Consider the following 15711-nt stretch of genomic DNA (forward strand, 5'->3'; position numbering starts at 1 on the left):
AAAACCAGCTTTTAACAGCTACCCACATGTTCTATATGCTTTCGTAAGACAGGACTCTCTCTCTCTCTCTCTCTCTCTCTGCTCCATCACCACAGAGGGAGGCCGGCCAGAGAGTATTAAATCTCACCTGTTTTTGTACTTCCATTTGCTACACAGGTCTCAAATGTGCAGATTTGAAAGAAACAAACGTTACAGCAAGCATGGATTTCATTTCAAACGTCATCTGGTACTACACTAGGTTAAGCCTTTCATGAAATATTAAAAAATAGCTTTAAAACCATTTGAAGTAGTTTTGAACACGTAATAGAGGGCATCCTCCTATTAAGCTGTTATTATGAATTAGTCATGTTAGCGGAAGCTTTTATCCAAAGCAACTTAGACTAGAGGGTGAACTATGCATCATCAACAGCTGCTGCTGCTGCATAGTCACTTACAATAGGACCTTGGTTTTACTTCTCATCCAAAGGACAGAACACAAGGAGGTTAAGTGACTTGCTCAGGGTCACACACACTGAGTCAGTGGCTGAGCCGGGATTTGAACTGGGAACACTCCTGGTAGCACGTGCCTTTTTTTAAACCATTGGACCACCAAGCCATTTCAAGGGAAATCATTGCATGTTATTCATAAGCTTTTTTATTATTATTTTTATCTTGGATTGTGATCTAGATCAATCACAAGATAAGCAGCATTATCAGTTCCTCTTCTACTGTCCAGGCCTGGATTTGATTTGGGCATGCAATGGTTAAATTACAGCGATGTGAATTGCCCCGTATCAGTTTTGATACCATCCTGTTGAACTGTCTCAAAAACAGAAGGCCATTTTTGTGCAAGTGTATTTCAGTTGTGACTGTGGTGCCTGCCGTTCGTGTGTGCGTGCGCGTCCTCCCTGCTGACCCCCCCCCCCTCTGTGCGCGCTCGTGGCCGACAGCGCACAGAACATTCTGTAAAATGTCCCTGTCGGTCGTGTCCGCGTTTGAGACGGGTACGCGCCAGGCAGTGCAGATGTGTCGCAGATTTGAAAAGTCACTCCAGAAAGAAAAAGGCACCGTGACGCGAGATATTGTTATTGTGTAACTCTGGGAATAACAACGTGACAAAATAAAATACAAGACAACACGAGAGGTGTAACAAGAGAGGCTGTCAATTTGCATCGAAACTGCCGCGGAGGAGCTGTAGAAATTGCATTGGATGGAGCTTTCTGCCATAGGAGAGCAAGTTTTTGCTGTTGAATCGATTACCAAAAAGCGAATAAGGAAGGTGGGTACGGATGGGAGGGGGCCTGTCATCACAGGACACCGTGTCAGTATATACCTGCGTCTTTAAATTACACTGTGTGCATCTCATTACAATTAACATGCATTTCAATATATTGACAGAAGTGTATTGTAGTAGTCGTAGTTCGTTTAGGGTTGCTGCGCACATGTGATTGACCTGTCAATCTATATAGGTTTGCATCACAAACTATCAGTTTCAGTCCTATTTAAATGTCAGCATGATTTATGCAGTTCATATGACGTGTTTAGCGATGTTCATTTTATATATATTAATTGAAAACGTATACTGCAGTATATATATATCTCATTTTTAATCTACTGTGGATAATGCATATTCGTTTTGATTGGGTTAATATGCATATAGTATATATTGTTATGCATTATATAATCTTCAAACATGCTATAATACAGTTTTGTATACAGTATTTTGACATGCGTTGATACTGGTCAGGTATCTTAGTAACATGCGACTATAGATTTTCAATACACGTGGTCTTTCGATACAATGATAATATTTGTATTCCTGCATGCAATGACTACTCAGTCTCCAGTATCTCGGCCCTTATGTAATAGTACGCAACAGGTCTTTATTATTATGGTCACTGTTATGCTACTCACCCCTCCCCCCGCGCCTCCATTGGGTATAACATCACAACAACAATTGCTCTCATAACAGTCCAGCCCCTGTCTGACGTCATAATTAATGATAATAAACAGAGCGAGGTGCAGACTCGCCTCGCGATTTAAAACTACGCCGACAAAGACTGAATTAGGTTGTTATTCATTTCAAAGACAATACAATACATATATGAGTTATGTATTTGCACTTATTATAAACTACACTGTATTTAAATATAAATCTTGTATTGTAATCCTGTACTGCCCTGGATAAAGGTTCTTTACAACTATGAAAGAATGCATTGTTAGATAATATAAACCTAGAAGCAATCTCAACAAACTTGAGAATTTTAAAAACCTCTGGTATGAGGCATCCACTTATCCTACCAACACTGACATGCACGAAGAAGAACTCCCGGTTACTATCTTCATATTTCTACTTTTTAATTTCATTTGAAAATACAGAATTGTGGGCCTGCGGTTATTATTATTATTTATTTCTTAGCAGACGCCCTTATCCAGGGCGACTTACAATTGTTACAAGATATCACATTATACATTATTTCACATTATTTTACATACAATTACCCATTTATACAGTTGGGTTTTTACTGGAGCAATCTAGGTAAAGTACCTTGCTCAAGGGTACAGCAGCAGTGTCCCCCACTGGGGATTGAACCCACAACTCTCCGGTCAAGAGTCCAGAGCCCTAACCACTACTCCACACTGCTGCGGTTACTGTTAAAAGTTATCACTATAAATAACAATCTAAATTACTGGTGTATGTGTTTCTTCCAGGGGTATAACTAAACTTGATTATGTAATTTCTAACCTCTGATACTAACTACTGCTGAAAATAATAGCAAGATCATGCCTATTCTATTCTATCCTATACTATCCTATTCAATTCTGTTCTATTCTCTTCTATTGGGCTCACAGAGTGACACACATTATTATTATTTATTTCTTAGCAGACGCCCTTATCCAGGGCGACTTACAATTGTTACAAGATATCACATTATTTTTTAAATTTAATTACATTATTTTTTACACATTATTTTTACATACAATTACCCATTTATACAGTTGGGTTTTTACTGGAGCAATCTAGGTAAAGTACCTTGCTCAAGGGTACAGCAGCAGTGTCCTCCACGGGGATTGAACCCACGACCCTCCGGTCAAGAGTCCAGAGCCCAGAGCCCTAACCACTACTCCACACTACACACATGTAGTGACAAGTAGAATTTGGGGGGGGGGGGGGTTGTCCCTGCAGCGGAAACCACCTTCCTTTGGGTGATGTAAACAAGCTGGACTGTCAACTAGTATTAAGATAAACTAGTGATATAAAGCACACTGAACGTGATTGTGGGACGCTGTCATTTGAAGTAAGTAACTCACTGGCCCTCTTTTAAAGATCTGTCTCTTTCTCTCTCACAGGGTCATGTTGAATATCTTCTGAAGTGGAAAGGGTGGCCGCCCAAGTAAGTCATTTTTCTGCCGATGTGTGCAAATGTCTGTCGCGCTTCCTGGAGCACTTTACACATTTCATCAATGGTTGGGCATTTATTTCACATATAGTGTCACACAAAAACAAAATTATTGCTGTGTAATATATGAATAAGTACACATTGCAACTAAAATAAGAACAAATCATAATTAAGCAATGGTACATCAAAAAGCCATAATTAAGCGTTGTGATGACACTTTGCCTATTTGTGACTTTCCTGGCTGCTTGTCTTGGAATTTTCTGTACATCTTTTAAACTGCTGTCTGTCGTTTATATCTAAAACATCCCACACACTGAAAACGTCTGCCTGCTTTGAAATCCCCTCACCAGAAGCCAGAGACGACCAAGAAAAGAAAATTGCTGTCGATATAATCAAAGTCGTGGAATCCATATATTATATTATATGGGCAGCAGTTTGGAGTAGTGGTCAGGGCTCTGGACTCTTGACCGGAGGGTCGTGGGTTCAATCCCCAGTGAGGGACACTGCTGCTGTACCCTTGAGCAAGGTACTTTACCTACATTGCTCCAGTAAAAACCCAACTGTATAAATGGGTAATTGTATGTAAAAAATAATGTGGTATCTTGTAACAATTGTAAGTCGCCCTGGATAAGGGCGTCGGCTAAGAAATAAATGATAATAATAATAATAATAATATATAAAATATATACAAAATAGGGCTAGTAAAACCAGGAATTGATCAAACTGCTATCCAACGGGAGTCTTATTTCCATCCCTGCAAACAAAGTTAAAACAGACAAGTTCCCCACCCCAAGCACTACAAACATGCCCTGTTTTCGATATCTGTCCCGTTATGTCACGTCCCTCTTGTTTTTTGGCAGGTACAGTACCTGGGAGCCCGAGGAACACATACTGGACCCTCGCCTTGTTCTCGCTTATGAGGAGAAGTAAGTAGCAGTGAGTCCTATATTACAGGGATTATAAAGCTGTGCAAACCCTTATAAAAGTGGCCCGTATTAAAAGCACAGCAAAGTGTAATAAAGCACAGCGAACTCTAAAGCATAGTTGTAAAGCACAAAGAGGTATGGTAAAGCACAGATATGCACATATTTCAAATACAACACTGTAGATAAGCAGCTGTATCCTGTGCTGTAGGTCTGATTGCTGCTGGACCACTGGAGTGAGTGTGACCTACGGGTGCCAGGAAGCAGCAGCAGAGTTTTAAAGTTTAAATTAAATTACCATCCGGAATGACTTTGTTTGATCCCTTCGTTCGATCCGCTACTGTGTCTGTAGTGTGTGCCTTGCCTACACTGGGCAGAACAAAATATAGTAAGTTATACAAAGACATTCGCATTGTACAGTTTATCGGTACCATTCAAATAATAATACATGGTGTAACTGGTCCTACCCCTGATGTGTATTGTAGGTCCTATTGCAAACAGATGGGTATTCTCACTAATGAGTTTAAGTCTACAAATTCGAAGACACTGGCTATCTCACCAGTTAATCAAGATGCATTACTCAGTATGCACATGCAGAGACACGGGTTATCACCAATTAATCAGGTAACCTACTCAGTCTAGCCGACACAGGAATTAATGCTTGAGACCTTCTAGGCTCTGATGTGACCAGCCAATCACAAACACTCTCTGGCCTCTTTTTGTTCCGAAAATCCCTTAAGAACAAGTTTTAGCAACACGATTGTTGTCCCTTCAAGATGACTGCCAAGTTGTAATAAGGTGTACCAATACTCAAGAGGTCTCTTCAAAACGGCTGCAAAGCTGTCAAGTAGGTGTTCCAAGGCTCCTGGAATCACACTGCTTTATCAAACCGAAAAAGCGCAGTGACTGAGGCCTGCGCTCCACTCACCTGCACCAGTGTTTGTTTGTTCCAGCTCCAACAGGAAAGCGCAGTGACTGAGGCCTGCGCTCCACTCACCTGCACCAGTGTTTGTTTGTTCCAGCTCCAACAGGAAAGCGCAGTGACTGAGGCCTGCACTCTACTCACTGCACCAGTGTCTGTTTGTTCCAGCTCCAACAGGAAAGCGCAGTGACTGAGGCCTGCACTCCACTCACTGCACCAGTGTTTGTTTGTTCCAGCTCCAACAGGAAAGCACAGTGACTCAAATCAACTAAACTGCATCGCCAACACTTCAACTAAAGACACCACTGCTTGAAACTGTATTTGCCGGACAAACTTTTTTTTTACCTATTCAAAGATGGAAGGTGAAACGAGAGCCGTGCTTTGTGATTTTTGTGAAATGTATATAAGTAGCTGTCAGTGTTTCTTTTTTTAAGGATCATTTTATTTGAGAGAAGTGTATTAATGTATTGGTGTAAAAATATATTTCTTGAAAAACAAATTGATACACTCAGAACAATCAGTTTCAATGAACTATTTATTGACAATAGTTTTAATCAGTGGACTGTTCTGGACTCAGTAGGGGAGACCACAAGAGACTGTAATTGAATTCTATGAACGGGTCCACTCAAACCGATGGCATGTGTAATGACTTTCTGGAGGAGGCTGGTCTTCCTCATACTAATACAGAATTAGGACATGAACTGTATGAAAAAACATTGGAAAGAAATTGGGTTACTGCCAGGAACAAAAAAACGGAAGGGCAAATCTTACGGATACAAATAGGTTTCAGGTTTTAAAAAGTGGTGATAGTGACACAGAAGAAAGTAAGAGTGTTGTATTAAAAAACTGGGAGGCAAACCTCTTTTTATCAAGCACATTACCAGTTGTTGGTAAAGGTAATGACATTTACAGCAGAATATGATCAATAAACAAGTGGTTAGCTGGTTGGTGTACACAAGAAGGTATTGGTTTTATATATAATTGGGACTCTTTCTGGGGAACCTCTGGGCATTATTTAAAAGATGGGCTGCACCTAAATAAACTGCAAAATATTGAACGTCATTTAGCTAATAATTTAAACTAGAGGGGGAGGGGGGAAAAATACAGTTGAGACCGATTTGCTTAAAAAAATAGAAGTTATACAATCCTGTTCTGTGCCTGTATGCAAATCTTTAGGGGATTCCCTTAATAATCTCCAAAATTTTAACCCTGCTCCAACATTGCCAGCTGCAGATACTGATCCATGTTTAGCGTTATTAAATATTAGATATCTATGAAACAAATCTTTTTTAATGAATGATTTTTATTACAGATCACAACCTTGACATGTTCTGTTTACCTGAAACACGGCTCGGCGCTTGTCACCAAAGTGTCTTTTTGTAAACCTACGAAATATTGCTAAGATTAGGTCTTGTCTTTCATTGCCGGATTCTGAGAAGCTAATTCATGCTTTTGTCTCATCTGGACTCGATTACTACAATGCTGTTTTTGCTGGGTTACCAGACCATGCCTTTTGACGTTTACAGCTTATTTAAAAATTGTGACCACATAACTCCCATGCTGGCTTCCAGTAAGATAGAGAGTTGATTATATGATCCTACTTATAAAAACACTTCATGGCCTGGCACCTGATTATCTAAAAGAGCTTTTGTCCCTATATTTACCTAGACATGCTTTATGGTCGGCTTTTTCTGGTCTTCTGTCCCTCCCAAAGATTAACACAAAAAGGAAAGGAGAAAGATCTTCCAGTTACAGTGATCCGATTACAGAATAAACTACCATCTGACATTAGAGATGCAGAGTCACTTCACTTTTTTAGACTAGCACTTTATACAAAATGTTAAGCGTTCTTTTCTTTTTATTTCTCTACTAATATCTATTTTTTTTATGGTGTTTTGTTTTATTGTACTATAACATTTTCATGTATTTTTTTTAATTATTTTAATTAATTTGATTGTATTTTTTTGTTTTTATTGACTTGTAAAGCGCTTTGAGATTCTGTTGTATGAAAGGCGCTATATAAATAAATAAACGTACTTATCTGAACGGAACTATGCGACCGTTCTACACACGCAAGTATAATGGTAATGCTTATCAGGTTTACCTAAGAACAGAGGTAAATCCAAGATATAGATGCTTATATGTGATTAGATAACGGGTATCTTACTGTATAAATAGAGTTCATATTGTAATTTTGGTAGCTTGTGGTTTTCATTGTGAAGTCATTTTAGAGAATGGTCTATGTAAGTCATACTGTGTCTCCTGCAGTACTAGAAAATATCTTAAGCCAGTACGGAATCAGATATCACTAATGGAGCACTGCTGTGTTTAAAGAACACAATCCTAAATGTTTATTTCTTGTTCTGTGTATGGTAAACTATGAAGGAGTTTCCATCGTAATTGGAAAGGCTTGGTGGTCCGGTGGTTAAAGAAATAGGCTTGCTACCAGGAGGTTGCCAGTTCAATCCCAGCTACTGACTACTGGCAAGTCACTTAACCTCCTTGTGCTCAGTCCTTTGGATGAGAAGTAAAACCGAGATCCTACTGTAAGTGACTCTGCAGCAGCAGTTGTGATGCATAGTTCACCCTCTAGTCTCTGCAAGTTGCTTTGGATAAAAGCTTCTGCTGAAATTACTAATTAATTAATTGCATGCAACTTACAGTTTTTATAGCTAAGCGGTTATAACCGAATCCCTTGCAGGAACATCTGTAGAAGTTGTTTTGACTTATTACCACAGTATGATGCTATTGTTATTTGTTTTGACCTGTTGTATGAAATGTATCGTTTTTGTTTGAGAAACTAGGCTTCGCCTAATGCCTGGGTTTTTATTTGTTTGGTGTAATAATATTGACAGTACATGAAATTGTTTTATTGAGATTTGTGAATGTATATTTTATGATTACCTGTTTAATAAATATCTTTGTTTAAAATAGATTCCTGGTAAATCATTTGCCCGTGTAACACCCTTGATTTATGAACTTTAAGTCGAGTGTGGTCTATTTTTAGTTTGTTGTAATGTGTGGATCTGCTATTGTTTTCAGAGAGCGATATTGAGAACGGGTTTATACATTTATAATAAAACGCGGTAAAATAATAATTCCTGCAATACTACTCACAGTATCCAGTATAAAAAAATGACTATTTATTGCACTACTGTGTTGTATTCCTATGGGTTAACAGTTCTAGCCTTCCACATTGATCATTTCAAATACACAGTTTAACAGGATTGAAGTTGGTGACCAGTTGGATTTTCTTCCCCACAGGGAACAGAGAGAGAGAGTGATGGGGCATCGCAAGAGGGGCACCAAACCCAAAGGACTCCTTCTGCAGGTAAACCAAGAAACACCTCCTGAAACCACAGCGCCCTCTGTAGGCATGGGTGTGAAACGGCACCTTGTAGACCAATTAAACTTCTTCCAGAGAATGGACTGCAGGATTAGCCAGAAGTATTTGCCAGAATTCCAGTACCTCTTCTCCTGTGTAGAGATGTCATCCCGTGCATAGAACACCACACCTGATTCCAATGTTCAAAAATCAACACACAGAGATTTATGGTAAAGCATATTAAAAAAACAGTGTAAACTAACCCTTCTAAAAGTTTCCCATAGTAAAATCTTAGCAAAGTATAATAAAGCACAGTGAAAGCTAAAGCATTGTAAAGGATAACTGGGCCAAAATACCATGGCAAACCTTTATAAGGGTATATTTATTTATTTCTTAGCAAACGCCCTTATCCAGGGTGACTTACAATTGTTACAAGATATCACATTATTTTTTACATACAATTACATTATTTTTTACACATTATTTTTACATACAGTTACCCATTTATACAGTTGGGTTTTCACTGGAGCAATCTAGGTAAAGTACCTTGCTCAAGGGTACAGCAGCAGTGTCCCCCACCTGGGATTGAACCCATGACCCTCTGGTCAAGAGTCCAGAGCCCTAACCACTACTCCACACTGCTGCCTTGTATACAAAGCTGTTTCACGTTGGTCACCCTTGCAAACAAGGATTTTATCTCAACAGGTTTTCGAATCTTTTAGTAAATAGAATACAGAATACTAGTAAACAGCTTGTTACGAGGAGGTCCAGATCCGGGGTCAACCACTGACTAAATATGTGTGACCATGAGCAAGTCACTTAACCTCCTTGTGCTCCGCCCTTCGAATGAGACATAAAACAAATGGGGTCTTATTGGAAGTGACTCTGCAGCAAACACTGACTCACTCTGTGTCTGTTTGTGTGACCCTGAGCAAGTCACTTAACCTCCTTGTGTCCCGTCCTTCTGATGAGACATAAAACAAACAAGGTCCTATTGGAAGTGACTCTGCAGCAGCCACTGACTCACTCTGTGTGTGTGTGTGTGACCCTGAGCAAGTCACTTATCCTCCTTGTGTTCCGTCCTTCGGATGAGACGTAAAACAAATGAGGTCCTATTGGAAGTGACTCTGCAGCAGCCACTGACTCACTCTGTGTGTGTGTGTGTGACCCTGAGCAAGTCACTTAACCTCCTTGTGTCCCGTCCTTCGGATGAGACGTAAAACAAATGAGGTCCTATTGGAAGTGGCTTTGCAGCAGATTTCGATAAAAGTTTCTGCTAAATGACTAATAATAATAATAATAATAACTATGCTGTCCTGTAGAGACTTTATGGGATGGATCTGCGCAGTGCACACAAGCTTCCAGAACAGCCAGTCCCCAGAATCCGCCTGTCACTCACACGCTCCCTGGGAGAGGAGGGCCAGGGAGAGAGGCCTCCCCAGGAAGAGGAGGGAGACACGAGCCCCAGTGTGTTCAAGAAGCTGGACACCAGGGAGTACAAGAGCAAAGTGTCTGCTTTCGTCCGACTGGCCCCACTACACCCCCCGGTGGACTACCGGCACGCCCCGACTGGGGAGGGACTGGGAGAGGACTGGGAGATGACTGGGAGTAGCGTGCCGGCTCAGAGAACGCAGATCCTCAATGGTTTGTAACGGTTTTGGTTTTTTGATTATTAGGCTGTTGTCTTCATGCCACTTAAATCATTTTCTGTATAATAACTAGAGAAAACTATCAATTTTGAATGTGACGACGCTATTTTATTTAATAATAAATATTATGTTTCATCATGAAATATCTTGAAATACAAATTTTTAGACTGTAAAATAAGCCAATTTTAACCGTGACGGAAATACAGCCCTACTAATGGTGGTGATTTCATTTTAGCTGCCGGTATAACCAGATCTATCCCCTCTCCTCTTTCTCAGATGGAGCGGGGCCTGGGAGTGGGTGGAGTCCTGCGATGTCACCGGGTGAGGTCACAGTCACTGATGTCACCATTAACTCTCTCACAGTCACCTTCAAGGAGGCTTTGGCAGCTAAAGGATTTTTCCGTGCTTTGAGCACGTAGTTCTAAATCGAAATCCAGACCTTATCGTTTGTAACCATAGAAACGATCCTCAAAAAAAATTATATATATAACCTTTTCAGTTACAGGATGGATATTTACTGGCTACATTCATTCAACGTTGTTACGTACTACATTGCAGCATGTCTCATACAAGAACTGTATAGATGGTAATACCTTGGGTTTAGGTAATGTACAGCTGTGGCCAAAAGTTTTGCTTCACCCTGTAGAGTTAACTAATTTTGCTTCTTAAAGTCGAATGAAACCAGCTGAATAATAATACGCTGACAAGTTGAATTACATACCGCTTTGTAGTTTTCCACATCCTTTAAACTGACAAAAATGTGACATTTTGAAATCTAATTGAAATACTGTACTACTACTTCCGATAGGCTTTTTATAGCAATATCATTTTGAGGTTGCTTTGATTACATGATGTTAAATAAAAGATCTAAATTATGTTCATATATACTTTTTTAAAAAGTACCGTATTACTTCAATTTGGCGCCGCGGCATTTATTTTAAATTGATCAAAATGACTGCGGCCCTTAGACGAGGGTAGCGATTATACAAAGGCAGCCTTTATTAATAATACTATTCTTTACAAAACGCTGCAATATTTTATTAAATGATTTAAGGCATTTTAGAAACTGCGCCGTGAGAGGCTCCGATCTGCAGCACTATACTCTTGTTTGTTTTTGGGGCTTGAATACAGTACATTTACTGACAGTTAATGAGAGGTGGGAGTTGGGGGGTCAGGGGAGTACTGTACCAGCGAATCAGGAGTGTGTATTGGTTTGTATGGGGCGGGACAAGAAGAGGTGAGAGAACGGTAGTTGAGTTGTTTTTCTTAACGAAAAATATTACCTCTGAATATCGGTCTGATTTCTGTTAAAACTAAAATATATCCTACTCGGTTATTTTTTTTTTTTCTCACTGTAATTTACCTGGTTGTTTGTAATTTCTCTGTTAGAGAAACCGAAACTAGATCTTCTCATAGATAGTAAGCAAGTTTTTTTTTTTTTTTTTTTATTTCATTGTACAGGACTGAGTAAAATTCCAATTGAATAAAAAACAAAACAACTAACCCCCCTACAGGAAGATATCTTCAGTCAGCTTTCAGATAGTGGTCAGAGTGACCGGCAAAGCTCTTAAGTTCCTCTGAGTTTAAGTTTTCACCATCCAAGCTGACAATGAGGTAAACAGACAGCCCTTGTTTTATCCCCTCCTGTGTTGGCACTGAACTCTGCTGGAAATAAAGGACTGCTGTGCTGTAAGTAGTTCATCTTGGGCTGTCTGTCGGGACTGTACTATACAATAACATTTTGCTTACATTAGTTTGTATTACATGCTGGATTGAGGTTGCAGTCTCTTCGGGGGTGTCATGTACATCGGCAGAGTTGCGTGTTTCTTTATTTTTTGAGCAGGGGTAAAAAAAAAATTACCTTTACGTTTCTTTATTGAGAGCAGGGTTTATTAAAAAGCTGATATCTGACTGAGGTGTTAATTCGAGGGCGATGTTAATTTGAAGTAATATGGTATATCTCAAGCCTACATTTCTAGCTGATGCAAAACTTTTGGCCAGTGCTGCAGAAAAGCGAATGAGTTGAAAAAAGTCTTCTGCTGTCAATGTCGTCTGACCCAAAAATGAGCCAAACTTAAGTATTACAAATGTGGTCCTGTTTTCATGTTCTTCCACCTTTAAACCCTACTATATACAAGTCCCTAAGCCGTCTTTGTTGTTTATTTCTGGTTTGGGAACTTTTTTGGTTGTGTGTTTTCCTTACTGTAAAAAAAATAGCTTTGAAATTCTAGCCCTTTTTTTCTGTAAGGAAGAAAACCCCAATTATAATTCTAAGACTTATAGGAAACAACTTCAGGCTGTGTAGAATGTTCTGATTGAAATGTCTTTGTAGTTTATTACTGCTCTGCTGATAAAGGCACGAGCAGAAACGTTTGTCTACTTACGTTGTACCTTTTATCTGGTTTGATTCTTCATTGGGAGCTGCACTCATAGAAATTTAAGAGGACATAACTCCAACAATCTGGTGTATTGTGTGTCAAAAACATTTCAACATGTCAAAAAAACTTGTACATTTTTGAGTATATTTATATATATATATATATATATATATATATATATATATATATATATATATAATGTTGCAGAGTAGTGGGAGGAAAGGAAATGGGAAATGTAGTCATGGGTTTAAAGAAGGCATCAATAACTACATCCCCCAGAATGCCTCAGGGCTAATTGATCCAATAACGAGGAGCGCCTGGTCTCAGTATAGAGGTGCATATAGCACAGGGGTGGGCAATCCTGGTCCTGGAGGGCCGGTGTCCCTCCTGGCTTTTGTTCCAACTTTGCTCTAAATTACTTAATTAGACCAATAATTGGTAATAATCAGTACAATTAAGTAATTTAGAGCACAGTTGGAACAAAAGCCAGGAGGGACACCGGCCCTCCAGGACCAGGATTGCCCACCCCTGATATAGCAGGTAGCTCAATAGCCAATTAGTCCTTCTGGGGGATGTAGTCCTGTATCCTCCTTTAAACCCATGACTACATTTTCCTTTCCTTCCCCATACTCTGCCATATATATATATATATATATATATATATATAAAGAATGATCAACTTATATATTTTTGCCCTGTTCAGAAGTATTAGTACTGTACACAGTGTTATTACTGGGTCCAAAATCTTCCGCTCTAACTGTACAATGTCAGTCCCACCTCTTAAAGAAAGACAAGTTATCCACCCAAGCATCTGTACAAAACTCAAACTGTCGATCAAGATTCAAGATCTAATTTCAAGTTTGTCTTCTAATATCCATTGTCTTGCATATTCCAGAGAGGATTCTAGAATGGGTTTTTTAAAAGCTGAATTGCTTTAGTCCCAGAAAAATATAATTGATTTAATTTGCCACCTTAGAAACTCAGTGTGAGAGTAAGTAGCAGGGTTTCCGAAAAGATACAGCGTTACACGTGCCCAACTGTTGAAATAATGCACCTGTCATTTATTTTCATTGTTAACATCCTGACAACTCTTCACACTTATAAAAGTCTGTTTCAAAGTTCATTTCAAAATGTCTGCTCTGGTGCACTGGGATTTGAGATCGGTCCTCTAAATCACTGCAGGTAGAGTGATTAAAAAAAACATAACAAGTGCTCTGGCTTTTCTATTCCGTACCACATCATGGATCGTTATTGCTGTGTTACCTGTTTGACAATTTGGGCAATAATCCTTACACTATCAGTGCACCAAAGCGGACATTTTGAAAAGAGCCTTGAAACAGACTTTTAAGTTATAAGTGTAAAAATTTGTCAGGATGCTAAAAATGAAAAGGCAAATTACAGGTGCGTTATTTAAACAGTTGTAGCAACACGTGGGGACCTGTAACGCTATCTATTTTTGAACCCGCTACTTTAAGTTCCAACCACAAACCTATGTACACAGATATATCCACGGCATTGCAAAACCGAAACGTGATGACACATCTTGAAGATTGCTGAATGTATAGAAAGTTAAGAAAAAAAAAAAAAAGCTTTTTTACAAAGCGAGGAAGTAAAGAGAGAGGCTTTTTAACTTTAAAAAAAAAAAGACTAAAGCCTGGCTATATTTTTGTACTCCAGAGGAATTTATGTAACTATTTACTCTTGAAATTGTGTATTTGTGAACGCAGGTACAGAATGTTATTATTATTATTATTATTATTGTTATTATTATTATTGTTTTGTTGTTATTTCTATTATTATGGTTGATTTGAAAATGTTCACATACAATACATTAATGTACTGTTTTATTACTTAAATCACTGATGTAATTAAACTTACAATTGCACTTTATGGCATCTCTGTTTCTTCTTTTTATTTTTATTTATTATTATTATTATTATTATTATTATTATTATTATTATTATTATTTATTTCTTAGCAGACGCCCTTATCCAGGGCGACATACAGTTGTAAACAAAAATACATTTCAAGAATCACAGTACAAGTAATAATACAATTAAGAGCAAGATAAATACAATGACTTTGGTTCTAGCAAGTACAAGTATGACAAAATACGATTCAATAACGGAGCAGATAACAGTGTCAGTGATAGTTACATCAGGATATAATTAAATACAAAATACTACAGATTAAATAACACTTGACAGATTACAGTACTCTAAAGTACATGATTAAATGCAGTAAAATAGGGGACAGATAAGAGCAAGTAAAGCGCATTTAAGAAAGAGGGGAAAAAAAAGAGCAGTTCTACAGGTGTTGTCTGAAGAGGTGAGTCTTGAGGAGGTGTCAGAAGGTGGTCAGGGACTGGGCAGTCCTGACATCTGTAGGAAGGTCATTCCACCACTGCAGGACGAGGGTGGAGAAGGAGCAGGCTTTGAAGGCAGAGGAGGTAGAGCCAGTCTTCTAGTGCAGGAGGAGCGGAGAGGTCGAGTGGGGGTGAAGGGAGAGATGAGGGTCTGGAGGTAGCTGAGTGCAGTCTGGTCAAGGCATCTGTAGGCTAGTATAAGAGTCTTGGAACTGGATGCAAGCAGTGATCGGGAGCCAGTGGAGTGTGCGGAGTAGTGGAGTTGCGTGGGAGAAGCGAGACAGCGTGAACACCAGGCGAGCAGCGGAGTTCTGGATGAGCTGGAGCAGACGGGTGGCGGACACAGGGAGGCCAGCCAGAAGAGAGTTGCAGTAGTCTAGGTGGGAGAGTACCAGGGCCTGGACCAGGAGCTGGGTGGCGTAGTTCGTGTGGAAGGGTTGGATTCTTCGTCTGTTGCTCAGGAAGAATCGGCAAGTGCGTGCCAGAGTGGAGATGTGCTGGGAATAAGAGAGGCAGGGGTCCAGGGTGACTCTGAGGTTCTTAGCTGAGGAGGAGGGAGAGAGTGTGGTAGATTCCAGAGGAATGGAGATAGAGAGATCAAAGGAGGGAAAGAACAGGAGGTCAGATTTAGAGAGGTTGAGTTTGAGGTGATGCGAATGCATCCACTAAGAGATAGCAGACAGACAGGTAGAGATACGGGAGGTGATGGTGGAGTCAGAGGTGGGGAAGGAGTGGAAAATCTGAGCATCATCAGCATAGAAATGGTATG

At 39.5% G+C, this 15711-nt stretch overlaps 1 protein-coding gene across 1 annotated transcript; it reads left to right on the plus strand.

Annotated features, from left to right (window-relative positions):
• Positions 1 to 924: 924 nt before the first annotated feature.
• LOC131723221 (chromobox protein homolog 7-like) lies at positions 925 to 12922 on the plus strand. Its single transcript, XM_059016779.1, has 6 exons — positions 925 to 1258; positions 3331 to 3374; positions 4241 to 4306; positions 8490 to 8556; positions 9873 to 10194; positions 10476 to 12922. Exons 1-6 carry the CDS (start codon positions 1190 to 1192, stop codon positions 10616 to 10618), a joined length of 711 nt encoding a protein of 236 aa, XP_058872762.1. The 5' UTR covers positions 925 to 1189; the 3' UTR covers positions 10619 to 12922.
• Positions 12923 to 15711: the final 2789 nt, after the last annotated feature.

This window comes from Acipenser ruthenus, chromosome 53 (genome assembly GCF_902713425.1).
Source record: "Acipenser ruthenus chromosome 53, fAciRut3.2 maternal haplotype, whole genome shotgun sequence".
NCBI lineage: Eukaryota > Metazoa > Chordata > Actinopteri > Acipenseriformes > Acipenseridae > Acipenser > Acipenser ruthenus.